Genomic DNA, 17,277 nt, shown 5'->3' on the forward strand with positions numbered 1-17,277 from the left:
GCCTTCATTGTCCAGTTCCAGAATATAAACTACACATCTAAAACAGAGAAAAAATAAACAGTAAAAAAGGAAATATTATCTAGTTATGTCACTCATCTGCAGCTGTTTCTTTTAATTTTCTCGTAGTTATTCACTGTTAAGGTTCAGCTCTTACCAAGGATCTCTTTACTGACATTTGTTCTTGTTCTTTCATCTTACAGAGTTCTAATTCTGTATCTTTTTCTTCAACCATTTTATCATATTGATGCTGCATACAAAGAGTCATGTGCATAAGTGTGATAAATAAAAATTATCACTTAAAGACAGCTAGGATTCATTGTTTATTCAGAAGTTACAAAAGATTACTAACTTTTTTAGAAACAAAACTAGTTTAAAGCTTCAATGATACATATCTTAACTCTTTCCACAGATGATACTCACACTTTTTCTCTATGCAATAATATTCTGTGAGGCCATTTAAAAGCATTTTATGTCCTCAGTGGGGAATCAAATGTAGCTGTGTGTAAAGGCTGGTTATACTACAGCAAGTAACATTTATGAACATATCCATTTAAAAAGAGTGCTTCACTAAAATATGTTAAACTGAACTACCCAGGGCCACTGAAAAGTTAGAGGCCTTACAAGAATGGTCTGAATTAACACCGAAAGAAAACCTGGGGTGGGAGAATGGGCCCAAAAGGAATCTGAAATGCCAGAAAATCCTTTCAGTATCCTTCCCACAGAACAGAAATGGGAATATTCATAATTCTAAATGATCATTAAGGTCCATATTTCTCTTCTTCCATAAAAAAGTATGCAAATATAATAACTCAATATTTGCAACCCCCCAGAGCAGCTCTAGGAGAGCTGCATCTCTGCCACAACTAGTATTACAGTATTAGGGATATTGCCAAATGCTTTTGTTACAAGTAGTAGTATAATTTCTGCTTATCTACATATTTAGGAGTTAAGATAGTGAAGAAATGCCTCGTGTCATTGATGTATTTCTTGTTAGATGTTAAGAAACTGAGCATAACTCCAGCTTAATTTTCCTAGATCAATGTCCCTATAATAAAGCTCCATTTCCTAGTTTCTAATACTTGTGGTTTGTGCAATTTTACTGATTCCAGACATAATGTCATGTATTGTACATATACAACTAGCAAAATCATTTTACCTTGTGTTTTTCCATAAGTGCTACCATTTCAGCGATCTTGTGCTGACATCGAATATCAATTTCTTTCTGCAGTATTACTGCTTCATCAGCTATTAACCTCATCTTTTCCACCTGTTAATAACACAGTATTTTCTTCTAATTTGTGAGCAGTATTGAATGCAATATTTTAATGAAACCCCCAACGCTACAGATAGTTTAGTTTTTATGACAGTCCAACACTTAGTTGGGTGTCCATTAGCTCAAAAGCCACTTTCTTCTTTATATGGCTCACTTGTAGTGCTTGCACTGTTGCACAGTTTATCTTTAACTGTAACACAGGCAAAATTTTGTGGCATCAAGTAAAAAAAAAAAGCTAAAAATATATAGAAAGTTAAAATACTATATATACATTAAAAGAAATGCTTTTTCCACAATGGACTTGTCTGACCATTTTTGTTTTTTATCAAATATTGAAACCACAGTTATTCATTTAATGAAACACACAAGATACATTTTGAAGTTATTCTAACAATTACACTAATATGGATGGAATGAACCAATTGATTTGGAGTATTTCCTTCTTTGTGATATTGTAATCTACAGTACTGAAGATTAAAAAATGCCTGGCTGCCCTGAAAAATTTGTAAAACAGATACTTTAAAATCATAGTTTTTTTCCACTTTCATTTTATTTCAGTCTGGTACTTTCTAGCAGAAAATTACTGTGCAATTAGTTTTAAAAATAACATTTTTATTTTAAAAATTCCTGTACTAGAATGCACATTAGTTGAAAGGCAATTTAACAAACTAAGGCCTACATTTTTAAATTTAGATACCTAAACTGACGTGCTAAATCCTAATTTTTATTTAAGTGCCTAACTTTAGAGACCCAAATATGAACATTTTCACTGAAGGACTCAAAGCTGAAAGCCTATAATCACCAGTATTTGTAGTTCACACACAAGCAGTTCCACTGACTTTATCATGGCCCTGGTCAAACTCCCCCTGCTAGACATTCACTAGGTGCTGTTTTTGGGTCTCACCACGCTGGATCCATGTGCTCTTATGCTTCCTGAATCTGAACGAAGTCCATGCATTCCCTGTCTCTTACTCTGGGTCTCTAGGCACACTTTCAGGCTACAAATATTCTGCTAACAACCATCTGGCACGCTGAGACTCCAAAGTCCAACTTCCTAGGCCCTTAAAATTAGCACCGGCACCCCTAGGCTCCCCAGTAGCTTACTCACACACCTTCTCGGAGCTCCAGCCTTGTGGGCACTCTAGTTTAGGTTCTCTTCAGGGACTCATGATAGTTGAAGCAAACACACATAGGCTTTGCAAAAGGGATTGCTAAAGTAATTACTTTTTATATTAGCGCAAAAGAAATTCAGATCATGCAAAATAAAACACATCTATATCCTATTCTCTGTCTCAATTTCTTCATCTGTTTCAATTTCCTCCTCAGTGTTTTCTGGGATTTAGTTAGAGTCCTCTAGGGTGTCCAGGAGCCCCCTCCTGCTGCCTATAGATTTCTCCTCCAAATCATGGAATCTCTCTTTCCTCATGCCAGTTTCCTTTGACCTTGGCTGGACCTCCAAAGTCAAAAAAGTTCTCTCTCCTTCCAAAATACTGTGTCTTTGTTCCTCTCTCCTGCACCAGGCTTTCTTCATCTGTCTGACCCTACCGTTACAGATTCTGTTTTTTTAAAAACTAGCACTAACATCTTGGTACTTGGTTTTGCTCTTTGGGGATTTTCCACTTTTCAAACCCCCTTGCAGAGAAGTTAGAGAAAACTGTTTCTCCAAGGCTTCAGCCATCATACTGTCCAAAAAATGGTCCCATTTGAATGGGATTCATTCACATTAATGACTTAATTTGTTTGATCTATAACTTCTCCCAGTCCTTGACTGACTTACTACAAATTGAGGGCTGGAGTTACACATACAATTCATGATCTCACCCAGAAGTCATAAATTGTATATAGACAGTTTTCCCATATGGTCACAGGTGTCCACAGGACAATAACATGTGAAGGGAGTTCAGGATCAGCCCTAAAAACTTTACAAAACACATTAAACATTGGATAAATTATCAAATTACTCAACTGAATCCAAAGAAACAGTAAATTTTAGTAATTCTTACCTTTTCAAGAAGTTTTTCTTCTGTTATGTTTTTTGCTTCAATTTCTTTTTGGTAGCTGTCAACTGTTTCCTTATGTTGCCCATTTACATTTTCAAGCTCTAGTTGTAATGTATTCACCTTTTAACAAGACAAAAATCATTTAATTAACATTCAGGAGTAAATTTTAATATATGTTGATTCATTTAAGTGGTTATTATCTATCCTGTACTGGAGATACACAATGAGTAAGGTAATATCTTTTATTGGATCAACTTATGTTACTGGGACAGTTTACCTTCTATCCAAGATTCAAATTTTTTTAAACAAGGATCTGAGCTACGGCCTTTCACATTTTTTCCTAATTACTGGGAAAATAGCAACAACAATTTCCATTAAATCACCCCCTCCAATTGAAAAACATATGAAAAAGGAAAAATGGAACTTAGTGAGTTTCAACTAATACTGTCTCCAAGACATCATCCCCTACAGAGGGCGAGGTTTCTGATTACTTGAGAAGACTGGGCCCCCTAAAGTGTACATGATGTCCTAAAATTCACAAGGAAATAAGACCATGCTTGCTATTCCCTGGACACTCATCCATGGCAGTATGACTTGCTCCCAGAGCGTCCATTCTTGTACTCTTCCTGTTCCTGGAGGGGAGGGGATTAGCTATGCAAAGCAGGGCTCTGCAACAGTTAGACTCCCATGCCACCTTTGCAATCCCCATCCTAAGCAGTACTGCGTAGTTTTTGGCCACAGTCAGTGAACTAGTCCTGTGGGTTTTTTATTGTCATGGTATAATTCCCCACTCTGAACCTTAGCGTCCAAAAGATGGGGTACCAGCATGAATTCCTCTAAGCTCAATTACCAGCTTAGTACTTGTAGCGCTGCCACCAACCAGGAATTCTAGTGCCTGGTACACTCCGGTCCCCCCGCCCCAAAACCTTGCCCGGGGACCCCCAAGACCCAGTCCCAATGGATCTTAACACAAGGAAAGTAAATCCTTTCCCTCACGGTTGCCTCTCCCAGGCTTCCCCTCCCTGGGTTACCTGGAAGATTACTGTGATTCAAACTCCTTGAATCTTAAAACAGAGAGGAAAATGCACCTTTCCCCTTCCTTCTCTCTCCCTCTCCCAGACTCTCCCTGAGAGAGAAAAATTAATCCTAACACAGAGAGAAAATTAACTTTTCTCTCCCCCTTCCCTCCTTTCTCCCTACCAATTCCCTGGTGGATCCAGACCCAGTCCCCTGGGGTCTCATCAGAATAAAAAAACAATCAGGTTCTTAAACAAGAAAAGCTTTTAATTAAAGAAAGAAAAAAACAGTAAAAATTATCTTTGTAAATTTAAGATGGAATATGTTACAGAGTCTTTCAGCTATAGACACTGGGAATACCCTCCCAGCCTAAGTATACTAGTACAAATTAAAATCCTTTTAGCAAAATACAAATTTGAACTCCTTCCAGCCAAATACACATTTGCAAATAAAGAAAACAAACATAAGCCTAACTCGCTTTATCTACCTGGTACTCACTATTCTGAACTTATAAGAGCCTGTATCGGAGAGATTGGAGAGAAACCTGGTTGCACGTCTGGTCCCTCTGAGCCCCCAGAGTGAACAACAGCCAAAATCTAACAGCACACACAAAAACTTCCCTCCCTCAAGATTTGAAAGTATCCTGTCCCCTGATTGGTCCTCTGGTCAGGTGACAGCCTGGCTCACTGATCTTGTTAACCCTTTACAGGCAAAAGAGATATGAAGTACTTCTGTTCCATTAACTCTTAACTATCCGTTTATGACATTTATAATTTCCATTTATAATAGAATTGATTGAAGAACAGGGAATTTTCCTGGCCCACTAGTCTTAGTAAGTTTTTATTATTATTAATAAAAACTTCTATGAAATGAACAGTACTCGTTAAAACATTCTTTTGAACTGCTGATTTTGCTGGCAAAATGCCTGGAAGAGGCCAACAATTTGCATGTTTGACTGGGAACTGACTTCAATGAAACCATGACATGAATTAAAAGGGTGCACTCTAGTAAAATTAGTTTATTCAAAATTAAAAACTCAGAATATTTAAACAAAAGCTCATATATTATGGCAGAAATAAATTATCACACAAATTACATATAACTAGTTAATATGCATATGAATAATTAGGCTAGAAAGAAATGTCTTGTGCTACTTTCAGTAGATGCTAAAGAAAAGAAGTTCAGAAGGAGAAACAAACCATTTATATTATTTTGTTCGTTTTAGTAAAGCACAAGGATATTAGTAACTTAAATAATGTTATATGGCTGTCAAAGTATGTAAATATATTTTTAAAATTGTTGTTGTACCATGTTGGTCCCAGATATTAGAGAGAGAAGGTGGGTGAAGTAACGTCTTTTATTAGACCAACTTCTGCTGGTGAAAGAGACAAGCTTTTGAGCTACATAGAGATCCTCTTCAGATCTGGCTGACCTGACCAACTACAATGCACACAGAAAATGCTCATTTATGAACAAATAATTTGTGGTTTAATCCTGCTCCTAGTCAAGTCAATGGGACAACTTCCTTGATCTGAATGATACAGAAGCAAGACCTGGATAACTTTATTTTTCAGGAAAACTGAAACTGAGAAAATTAAAAATAAAGAGAGATTCTGAACTCCCAAACTTCTACTTGGATTTGAATTTTGTTGCTGACCTGTATCTCTGCAATGAACCAGAGAAAATCTAAATAAAAATGTGCTTATTTATCCATAAAGATTCTTATATGGTCACAGATATTGTAGTACTGGAATGCTACATCTGAATATTGCAAGCCGCGCTAACTTCTAATTCAAAGTATTAACTGATCCAAAAAGATAATACGTGCATGGGTGCTTGCACCACTAGAAGTCTGACTACCCTTGAAATCTTGTCCTAGAAACAGTGGATACAATTTCATAAATTTATTATTAAAGGTTTGATTCAGTGAGGTGCAGAGCATCTCCTGTAAGATTCTGAGAAACTTCAATTCCTAATAATTTCAATGGGGAGCCGACAGTCTCCAATATATCATAGCTTGATACAACAAGATGTTGAATATTTTGGCCCCAATCCAGCAAAACAATAAAACTTGCTTAATTTTGAAACATATAAGTAATCTCATTGACTTCAGTGGGACTGAAGGACAGACTCATGCTCTTCAACTAATTGCCTTTCACTTTTACAAGAAATATTTAGTATACACCTACCTTCCCTTCATAAATACTGGATTGCTTGCTTTCTGCTGCAATTTTCTTTTTCAACACTTTATTCTGTTAAAACCAAAATAAAGACTAAAGGTATGCATTTAAACATTTACATGATTTTATTAGCATACTGGAGTATTGCTTTGCTGTTTCAGTAGCTAAAATTAGTAAAACACACAGGGCAAATTGAGGCAGGGTAAACTTCAGCTGCCCATTTACAACTGTTTTCTGCATACTGTGAACTGCCTCACCAGCACACAAGTCAGAACTGGGGCTAAAGATTGATCCCAGTACTCTCTCCTTTTTTTTTAAAATTTTACAATCCATGTCCCATATCAGGCCCCCTAAGATTTGTGCATGGAAAAGTCCTCCCTGTGGAAGGAGCGCTCAAATACCTCAGTAACACTTTTTTATCCTTTGTGGACACTGTGGAAAACTCTCCACATGGTTCACGGTTCACGTGAGTGACATGGGTGGAAGAAAGGAGGAAAAAGCAGGAGGCAGAACACCTCTGCCTCCTGCTTGTGGAACTTGCATGAAAAAATTAATACAGCCCCACGCTGCACTACAAAGGAATCTCCAGAGGGCCAAATCTGATGCAGTGATACAGAGCCTCCAAGCAGATGGCCCAAGTTTCTAGATGGCTTTTCTACAAGGAGACAACTCTGCCCCCTTGTAGGGTGAGATGGGAGAAACTCTGTGAAAAAATCTTCAGTGTGATTTCCTCACAAAAAGTCCACTCTCATGGCTTTTAACAAGAGAGGACAATCTAAGCTCAGATTTTTCTTCTCTTACTGATGGATAACTAACATAACTCAAAGCAGCAAAGAATCCTGTGGCACCTTATAGACTAACAGACATTTTGGAGCATGAGCTTTCGTGGGTGAATACCCACTTCTTCAGATGCATCAGAAGAAGTGGGTATTCACCCACGAAAGCTCATGCTCCAAAACGTCTGTTAGTCTATAAGGTGCCACAGGATTCTTTGCTGCTTTTACAGATCCAGACTAACACGGCTACCCCTCTGATACATAACTCAAGTGTTTATTTAAAGTATGATGACACTATAACAAACACAAAATAATCAGAATTCATTATAAATATACTCTTTCTACGATTACTTTTCACTAAAGTAGGCCAAGTTTTACAATTAAAAAGAACCATTGTAAAGACAAAACTTTCTTTAGATTTGACTTGAATTAAGAGCATTGGCCTGCTAAACCCAGGGTTGTGAGTTCAATCCTTGAGGGGGCCACTACTTAGGGATCTGGGGCAAAATCAGTACTTGGTCCTGCTAGTGAAGGCAAGGGGCTGGACTTGATGACCTTTTGGGGTCCCTTCCAGTTCTAGGAGATGGGTATATCTCCATTATTTATTATTTATAGAAAAGAGAACCAGTTATGTAATCTCATAGACATTTGTAAACCCTACCAGAAACTGAACAACAGTACTGTTCTAAACATATGCAGTTAGATTTCTATGTATTCCATGTTCCTGTAACTTTTAAAAAGTCTCCATACCTCTTGCTGCAGTTCTTCGTTGTATTTGGTTTTATTTTCAACTTGTTTCTTTAAATTGTTAAACTAAAAACAGAGAGATTTCAAAAAATGAATCACTGCAAAATAATTTATTTTTTAGAATTTGTTAATTTATTTGATTGCTATTTTAAGAACAATTGCATTTGTCTTTGCATAGGTCTCAATTCAGTAAGGCATTTAAGCATACTCAACATCAATAATGTGATCAACCTCACTGATGTTCATTGGAACTATTCTTGGCCCCAACTCAGTAAAAACACTTAAGCACATGCTCAACTCTCTATTTAGTACAACATTTAAGCATGTGTTTAACTATAATCACATACATAAATCCCACTGATTTCAGTGGGGCATAAACACAAGCTTAAGTGTTTTGCTGAATCAGGATTTAAAGTACTAAATATTTAATGATTTTGATAGTCTACTGCTAGCTAAGTAAAACTGTAGTAGGACAGCCCATCAAAAGCTGCAAGTAAAGCAGAGCACAAATTTGTAGTAGGGAATCATAATCACCTCTTTTCTGTTCACAAATTGTGTATGACATACTGCAGCTAATGCTTTAAAACTTAAAAGAATTTTTGAAGTTCTCTCTAGTTCATAGTATAATATAACACTCTTATACCTTATTTTCTAGCATCTTCAGTTGCTTTTCCTTTCTTGAAATTTCACTTCCAATGTTTCTAGTCTGAAATACATTATTTTTAAATCTGGCTAAATTATTATTAGAAATTTTACCACAAATTGCCCCAAAATATGCAGCTAGTTTTCTTCTGCTACTTACTTAAATTTACAGAACAAACAAGCAACCATCCCTTATTCTGGGTGTCTTTATCTAATATAATTTCACAATAAAACTTCATAAGAGACTGTTTGGCATGCTCCAAGATTTCTCTATACACCAGAAAATATAATAAGAAAATAAAAATCCTCCACACCAGACATACCAGTATTAAAATCTCATCTAATCCCCTGACAACCATGGGTCACACTGGTCATTATAATCATTCAGAGACATACATACGGAAAACATGGGAGGCGTTATGCATGATAAAAATTACATTCTCTAGGCCTTGTAGTTAAAGGCAGGTCATTCAAAGGTAGAGTGCCTTGAGACAAACGTTTACAGACAGGAAGTGGGAGACATTTCTCCCTGATGGATCACTGTGTATTGCAGGTCTTACAATATAAGTCTATTAATATACTGAGTCAAATGCTAACAAAGAGCTTGTGGAGACTTCAGAATGAAATGAACAGTAAGACGTAAACAGCTAGGGAACACCCCTGTTTTGAGGTGAAGGTAAAAGGCATAGTCTGGTACAGCTGGTGATGCAGAGACATTCTAGCATCCTTCAATCTGTGAAGACAAGGTGCCAGCGGGCTTGATCGTATGAAAGGTCTTGGTTGAAAATGCTAGGGAAAGGACTTTGGGTAAGTTATCCTATAGGAGACAGAGGAATGTCCTGTGAGTTAAGTGTGTATTAGTAAGAGAGAGCCTGAAGCATGGACCTAGTGCAAGGCCTGAGGTCTCAACCAAAGTCAGAAAAAGTTATGCTATGAGCAACAGTTAAGCCCTGTCAAAAGCAGATGCTTGCCTGCAAGTCAGCGTCCGGTACATGAACTCTGCACCAGTATTGCTACCAATGCTAAAACACACTGAATATGTAAATACATTCCAGCAGGCCAGTACAAGAACACCCCAACCCAGAACATGATAAAATGGTTTGACAAAAGTAATGAATAGTGATATTTTGTCTGAAACATCAGGAAAAAGTACATGGGGAGATAATAAACATGTCATGAAACGTGTAAGGTGATGGATAAGTTGTTTACCCTAGGTTGTTTGTCTCAGTCTATAAATGTTGGGAGACCTCACTTTAACTCTTTGTCTGGCCCAGGGGGCTGTGGAAAGTCCCGCCATTGACTGAGCTGGTCCATTGTCACAGGCATACATGTGTTAATGTACCTGTAACCACTGAGCCAGGGCATTAGCACCGTGCTTTGTAGGCAATAAACCTGGCCATGTGCCTTCGCTACAAACAAAGTCTTGTATTTATTGGTCAGTTCGATCAAAGCCTGCTGTACTGGCTATCTGGCCAAAGCCAGTGCAGCATGCAGAAAGAACACATGCACACAGCCGAAGATCTGACAACAAAGTGTAAGCTCCAGAATGCATGTTATGATTTGGTTTTCTCTGCAACCATTAGTTTCCAATATTCTGATTTTGTATAATTTAAATCTCTGTTGTTTGATAATAAACGTATTCTTGTTTTCACCATAAATATATCTAAGCGCTGTATATTAAGTGGACTGGTGTTCCTGAATTAAAACTATATTCCTTTTTGAGTAGCACAGCTGAGTTCTGTGAACGTGGAACAGGAGCTGGGCAGTCCAGAGGGACAGCTGGAGGACTTAGGGTTTGGTGTGTTCCTATCACTAACCTGCACAGGGAGTGCAAGGCCTGAGGAGGCCTGGAAGGTAGTGTTTGCATTGTCAGAGGCCAGTGCAGTCAGGGAGCTGATCCCCAGCAGGCATAGACAAGATTTCCTCATTCTAAGGGGTAGATAGAAGCCTCACAACCCTGGATACTTGTGGAAAGCATCACGGCCAGCCCCTTCCTACACAGCAATTATTTCCTACTCTCCTACATCGGTTTCCTAAGGATACTTTTTTTGGCTCAGACATTTACTGCTATAGCTTTTCATAATAAGATGTAGCACTGTATATATCCCATACATTTTCTTCACTTTCATCCAGTTTAGTTTTAGCCTCTTCATCTTTCTTTTTCATCTTCTCCTTCAGAGACTCCAAGTCATTTCTAAATGTCAAATTTATAAGTATTAGTAAATAATTAATTTAAAACTGATTTCTTTCACAGCTGCTAAAAAAAAAAATCACAGCTTAGCTCAAGGCGAGAAAGGCAGCTTCCTTTATGGCTGATATTAAGGGTGCTTTATGCCAGTCTTTGAAGATGTCCCTGAAAGGTACAGGGCAGTGGCCCAGACTTTCACTTCTGAGTTGTACTTATTTTTCACAGACCTAAAAAGTCCTGTGCATCCAATAAGTTTATCTTTCTATCTACATTATTTTAATGCATCTATCTCCATAATATCTAAATCCATATTATGGAAGGCAGATTAACAATGAGACTTGTCAAAACATACAACAATTCAGATGGTAAAATTTAATAGGAATCCTTGTCCCCATAATAGTTATGTCTCATTTTTTCCACATTTAACTAATAACTTTGTATATGCTATTTTATTTAAATTTCCTTTACAATTAAAGGTTTTTTCTCAGAAAACTGAAAACCCAAACTTCTGTCTTAGATGAAAATGAATGATGCAGTATTGTTCTTGGTATAAACTGTGCAGCAATTACAAAAAGAACATAACTAACAAATACAAAGTGGGTGTAAATTATTGTCATAGCAGTTTCATGGCACTGTACACTGCCAGAGTAGTCTTAATGTAAATGAGAATGTGACACAAAGGGTCCCCTGTTCTTTGCAAACAAGTCTCACCTCAAACCTGACAAGCTCACTACACCACACATCTTGCAAGATATTTACCCAAAAGTAACACATAAGGTACCTATAGAAAGCTCATGACTTATCAACACTCATGAGCATTACAAGATGAATGTGTGGGTAATATTTAAGGAATTATATGGAAAGTATGCTTTATGGACTTGAAGCAGAATTTCATCATAAGAGGATAATGTGTCTCCACAATGGCTCATTTGAGGAGACTGGAGTTGTCATTCTGTCCTGGTTAGCCAGTGATGTAATGCAGGGCTCAATAATCTAGCCTTGCTTCCTCCCAAGACTTTCAATGGAAAACCATCAGACACAATCACAAACAATCAAAACCACTTGGAGGTAAAAAAAGGAACGTCACAACAGACAGAGAATCACCCTGTCTATGAATGAAGACAAAAGACTGTTTCAGTATAACACAGAAGGGGAAAGGCACTTGGTATTCTTTCACTGAGGAGACATCTTGAGGATGGTGCTTGATCTCACGAAAAATTGGAGCTATGTTCCTTTGAAGCCAGCCAGCTCTGCAACACACTGAACTTTAAGGGGACAGGGGGAGGCAAAGACCTACTTTATTAGATAGGAAAAGTAAATATTAACAAGTGTAGACCTACGTTAGTGTTTATGATTTAGTTGTAACCATCTGTTTCCAATACTCTTATTTCTAGTAGAATCGCTATCCTTTCTTAACTAGACCTTATTTAGTTTTATTACAATTCTGTATCTTATACAGGAGGAGGGTTTAAGGTAAAACTGGTAAACTGGGGTATGCTGCTCCTTTGGGGGCAGAGGATCTGGAATTTCTGTGAGTAACCAGCGTCAGGTACTGGATATCACAGGGAAATGCTCGAGGGGAATTCATGAACACCTGAAAGGGCCTGGCAGAGCCTGCAGGAGGGTGCTTGCATGGCTGACAGGCCACCCAACCATCACAGGCAAGAGTCTCCTTTGTTACCTCCTCCTCTTCAGGAAGGAGAGTAACAAGGTGACTCTCAGTCCCGGGTGCCCTAAAAATCATCACAGAGAGTAAGACCTATTTCATTAACATACAGCTCAAAAACAAATATTTTAAATCTGCAGTCATAGAAGCCAATGCCTAAACACATTTATACATAAAAAAGGATAACACCAAAATCTAATAGTAAAGGAATCAAGACTTTTTCTGAGAATATGCTACTTATATATTTGTTTTTTCTTCCCTTAGCTGGCCGTTTGTTTCTTCAAGGTTTTCTATTAGCTTCTTAGTCTTTTCTTCTTTCTTTCTGTTATCCTAAACAAAGATGCATGCAATCAATTATTTATTTTGAGTGAAATTCAATTCATGCAGTGACAGACAGCACAAAGAAGTGCATATGCTTTCATCTAGTCCTCTGCATAGGGTGAATTTTACCATTTGTATTTTAAAATGCAAAAAATGTGTTGTTTCAAAATTAATTAACATCATGAAAATGATCATGTGTCGTATTTCGATATGCTTTATCATATTTTAAGTAAGAAGTGTCTTCCAAAAGAAGGTAAGTTTATTTCTCAACTTGCCTTATGAATTTCTTGTAGTTTCTTGAGCTCTGTGACGGTATCACTTTTCTCTTGTGCTATTTGTTCTTTTTCTAATAAAAGCTTATTGCAATTCATGTTTAGTTCCTTATTCTGCAGCCTATTAAAATAATTGGGAGACAAGAGGAATAGTTTATTTGTATTCTCAAATTCCCTTTCAAATTAGACCATGACAAAGCTCCTGGAACACAGGCTAACTGAAAAATTGTTGACTTACCACTGTAGAGTTGTTTTTGGTTATGTAAATCCCTGCATGCTGACTGAATTAACAGGTGGCAGATTTTCCTTAGAGTACAATTATTTTTCAGTGACTGTACAGAAATGCAAATCTCTATGCACTCGGGCCTGATTCTACTAACTGCTTAGCATGCTGATATATCTACCTAATCTGTACATTTAAAATGATTTTGAACTACCAAAGTATGTACACAGCTAGACTATGTAACCATATGTTTTTATTGCTGTTATCTTCGTCCTCCTCCCATCATTTGTTACATACACTTAATACATCTTGTCTCAAAAAGCAAACATCATTCTGAGGTGTATTTGCAATAGGGCTATCAAGCAATGATTTATTTAAATATTTTTGGATGTTTTCTACATTTTCAAATATGCTGATTTCAATTACAACAGAATACAGAGTGTACATTACTCATTTTACATTTATTTTTGATTACAAGTATTTGCATTGTAAAAAAATATTTTTCAATTCACTTAATACAAGTGCAATCTTTTTATCATGAAAGTTGAACTTACAAATGCAGAATTATGTACAAAAAAACTGCATTAAAAAATAAAACAATGTAAAACTTTAGAGCCCACACATTCACTCAGCCCAACTTCTTGTTGAGCTAATTGCTCAGACAAACATGTTCGTTTATATTTGCAGGAGATGCTGCTGCCCGCTTCTTGTTTAAAATATCACCTGAAAGTGAGAACAGATGTTTGCATGGCACTGTTGTAGCTAGCACTGCAAGATATTTATGTGCCAGAGATGCTAAAGATTCATATGTCCCATCACACTTCAACCACCATTCCACAGAACATGCATCCATGCTGATAATAGGTTCTGCTCGATAATGATCCAAAGCCAGTGTAGAATGAGGCATGTTCATTTTCATAATCTGAGTCAGATGCCATCAGCAGAAGCTTGATTTTCCTTTTTGGTGGTTCAGGTTCTGTAGTTTCCGCATCGGAACTTTGCTTTTCTAAGACTTCTGAAAGCATGCTCCACACCTCATCCCTCTCATTTTGGGAGGTACTTCAGATTCATAAACCTTGGGTCAAGTGCTGTAGCTATCTTTAGAAATTTTACATTGGTACGTCCTTTGCATTTTGTCAAATCTGCTGTGAAAGTTTTCTTAAAACGAACATGTGCTGAGTCATGTTATAACATGAAATATATGGCAGAATGCAGGTTAAACAGAGCAGGAGACATACAATATTCCCTCAAGGAGTTGTCACATATTTAATTAATGCATTACTTTTTAACAAGCATCATCAGCATGGAAGCATGTCCTCTGGAATGGTGGCCAAAGCATGAAGGGGTACACAAATGCTTAGCATATTGGGGGTGTAAATACCTTGTAATGCCAGCTACAAAAGTGCCATGTAAAAGCCCATTCTCACTTTCTAGTGACACTGTAAATAAGAAGTGGGCAGCATTATCTCCTGTAAATGTAAACAAACTTGTTTGTCTTAGCAATTGGCTGAACAAGAAGTAGGACTGAGTGGACTTGTAGGCTCTAAAGTTTTAACATTGTTGTTTTTGAGTGCAGTTATGTAACAAAAAAATTACATCTGTAAGTTGCACTTTCATAATAAAGAGTACAGTGCTTGTATGAAGTGAATTGAAAAATATTTGTAATAAAAAATATTAAGTGAGCACTGTACACTTTGCATTCTGTGTCGTAAGGGAAATCAATATATTTGAAAATGTAGAAAACATCAAAAAATATTTAAATAAATGGTTGCTTGATAGGCTAGACATTAGGAAAAATTTCCTAATTGTAAGGGTAGTTAAGCATTGGAACAAATTATGTAGGGATGTTCTGGAATCTCAGTCACTGGTGTTTTTTTAAGAACAGGTTAGACGAACACCTGTCACGGATGGTCTAGAAAATACTTAGTCCTGCCTCAGTGCAGTGGACTGGACGAGATGATCTATCCAGGTCCCTTCCTGTCCTCCATTTCTATGATTCGAAATAAGACTATAAAATCATAGTGACAGGCAACAGATTCTTCTAGATGTTTCTACAGTGTACAGCTTGTGGAGCCCTGATCCTGATTGGAGCCTCAGCCATAATATAAATACTAATAATCTCTCAGATTGTCTGAAGTGATTCTCCAGCTGTAAATACTAATACTAGTATTAATCTAATTTTAAAATGCACAGATAAATATAGTAACACTGTTGGAGGGGGGAAGAGTACGGTGGCAGTCCATTCAGCTTTTACATTACTGAAAAATACTCTTGAGAAGCAGAAAGGGGGAGGGGGATTGCAGTATCAGCAACAGTTGCACCTTGATTTCTCTTTTACAAACTTCAGAATTGACATTTGTTACAGTTTAAGCCGTTTTCTATGGTTCTTCCTGAAGACAACCCCTTTCCACACATTAACGCTTCCTCCCCTTTGTGCTCTGGTATCAATAGGAGGGAGAGACAGCAGAGACAAGTGTGAAGTGAGAGATACATTGTACCCTTTTGCAATTACTGTGTAACAAAATGTTAAATTTTTCATTAGAAAACAAATCACAAATTTTAAATATACATTAAAAGAAGCAACAACTTTAAAGGTAATGTAATTAAAAATAAAGTCATACATCTCTTTTTCAAGCTCTGCATTCAGTGCTGCAATCTGTTTTAAACAATTTTGCTCATTTTCAACTGCACCAGTTAACTGTACTTCCAAATCATGTACTTCTTTCTGCAGAAAAAAAATGTCACAAGTGCTTATGAATTTATAATATATAGTTTCTGAATACTGCTGCAAAGAAACAGACAACCCAAAAGTTCACAATAAACCAACCTATGGTATCTGTTAGCCAGATTATAGTTATATAGCATTATATGGACTACTATGAGATATTAAATGTTTGTATTAAAACATTTCATAGATACACACTAGGTCAATCCTTTCCCTAGCACACAGCCTGAGTAACCATGCTGTAAGTGTTTTGTTTGGGTGCATGGGTGGGCACATGCACTCCTCACAAATCCAATGGAAGTTTGGGAGTACAAGGAATTCAGGATAGCGCCTTCAGTGAGGAATACATAATATGTTATTAAGAGGTATGTGCAAGGGATGTGCTACTAAAAGGAGGGCAGAGCACGCCCACCCATCCCTCCATTCCATCACCAATACAGAATCCCAGAGAAACAGAACTCCATAATAGTGGGAAAGGAGGACAGGTCATAGAATCCATGTGGACAACACATGTCAAAGAAATGCAGTTACTGTAGGGTAAGTTACCATTCTTTCTTCTCTAAGAGATTGGCCACATGGATTCTACTCTTGGTGACTCTGAAACATTTGCTTGGTTGAGGCTACTGGGAGTCCTACTTAGATAATGTCAGGAATCTTCCAACTGTGTGGACTAACATGCTCTGAACAAGATCATACTCTGAAAACTAGTACCCCTTTCATAAATGACCTGTTTGAAAGACTGCTCTTCCAAGGTTTTTGCAAAGTTGGACCTCTGCAGAGCTTAGAACCTGGTAAGGATCTGGGCAGGAGACTACATTCCATACCAGGGCTGGCCATTTCAAGCATCTGATCATGCTGTTTTGCATTGTGCAAAATTCCCAGCAACCTTCCAGCATTTCTTTAATGACATCTTCAGTGACATGCTGGACCAATTTGTTGTCATTTCTCTGGATGACATCCTCATTTTCTCCAAAAGTCAGGATCATCACATAGGCATTGTCTTGGAGAGACTCTGCCACGCCTCTACGCAAATCAAGAGCAATGTGAATTTGATAAAAATATAATGGAATTCCTGGGATTGTCTCACCCGAGGGACTCTCCCTGGACCCCCGTATGGTGGCAGCAACATCCAACTGGGCCATATCCAAGGATGTACGCAATGATTCCTGGGGTTCGCCAATCTCTTCAGGCAATTTATTAAAGGACTCTCTAACAGTGGTTGCACCCATAATGGTGATCCTACGAAC

The 17,277-nt window shown here is 37.4% G+C and overlaps 1 protein-coding gene across 1 annotated transcript in view; it reads right to left on the minus strand.

Moving 5' to 3' along the window:
• SYCP1 (synaptonemal complex protein 1) overlaps positions 1-17,277 on the minus strand; it is a 65,716-nt gene that overhangs the window by 13,952 nt on the left and 34,487 nt on the right. The window contains exons 17-26 of the mRNA XM_050954274.1: positions 15,927-16,030; positions 13,086-13,203; positions 12,749-12,819; positions 10,748-10,829; positions 8,637-8,699; positions 7,997-8,059; positions 6,480-6,542; positions 3,277-3,393; positions 1,157-1,267; positions 155-247 (exon numbers count right to left, since the gene is read on the minus strand). Of these exons, the coding sequence (XP_050810231.1) occupies positions 155-247; positions 1,157-1,267; positions 3,277-3,393; positions 6,480-6,542; positions 7,997-8,059; positions 8,637-8,699; positions 10,748-10,829; positions 12,749-12,819; positions 13,086-13,203; positions 15,927-16,030 (885 nt within the window). The remainder of the gene's footprint in view (positions 1-154; positions 248-1,156; positions 1,268-3,276; positions 3,394-6,479; positions 6,543-7,996; positions 8,060-8,636; positions 8,700-10,747; positions 10,830-12,748; positions 12,820-13,085; positions 13,204-15,926; positions 16,031-17,277) is intronic.

The sequence above is a fragment of the Gopherus flavomarginatus genome, chromosome 5 (genome assembly GCF_025201925.1).
Source record: "Gopherus flavomarginatus isolate rGopFla2 chromosome 5, rGopFla2.mat.asm, whole genome shotgun sequence".
In the NCBI taxonomy this organism is placed as follows: domain Eukaryota; kingdom Metazoa; phylum Chordata; order Testudines; family Testudinidae; genus Gopherus; species Gopherus flavomarginatus.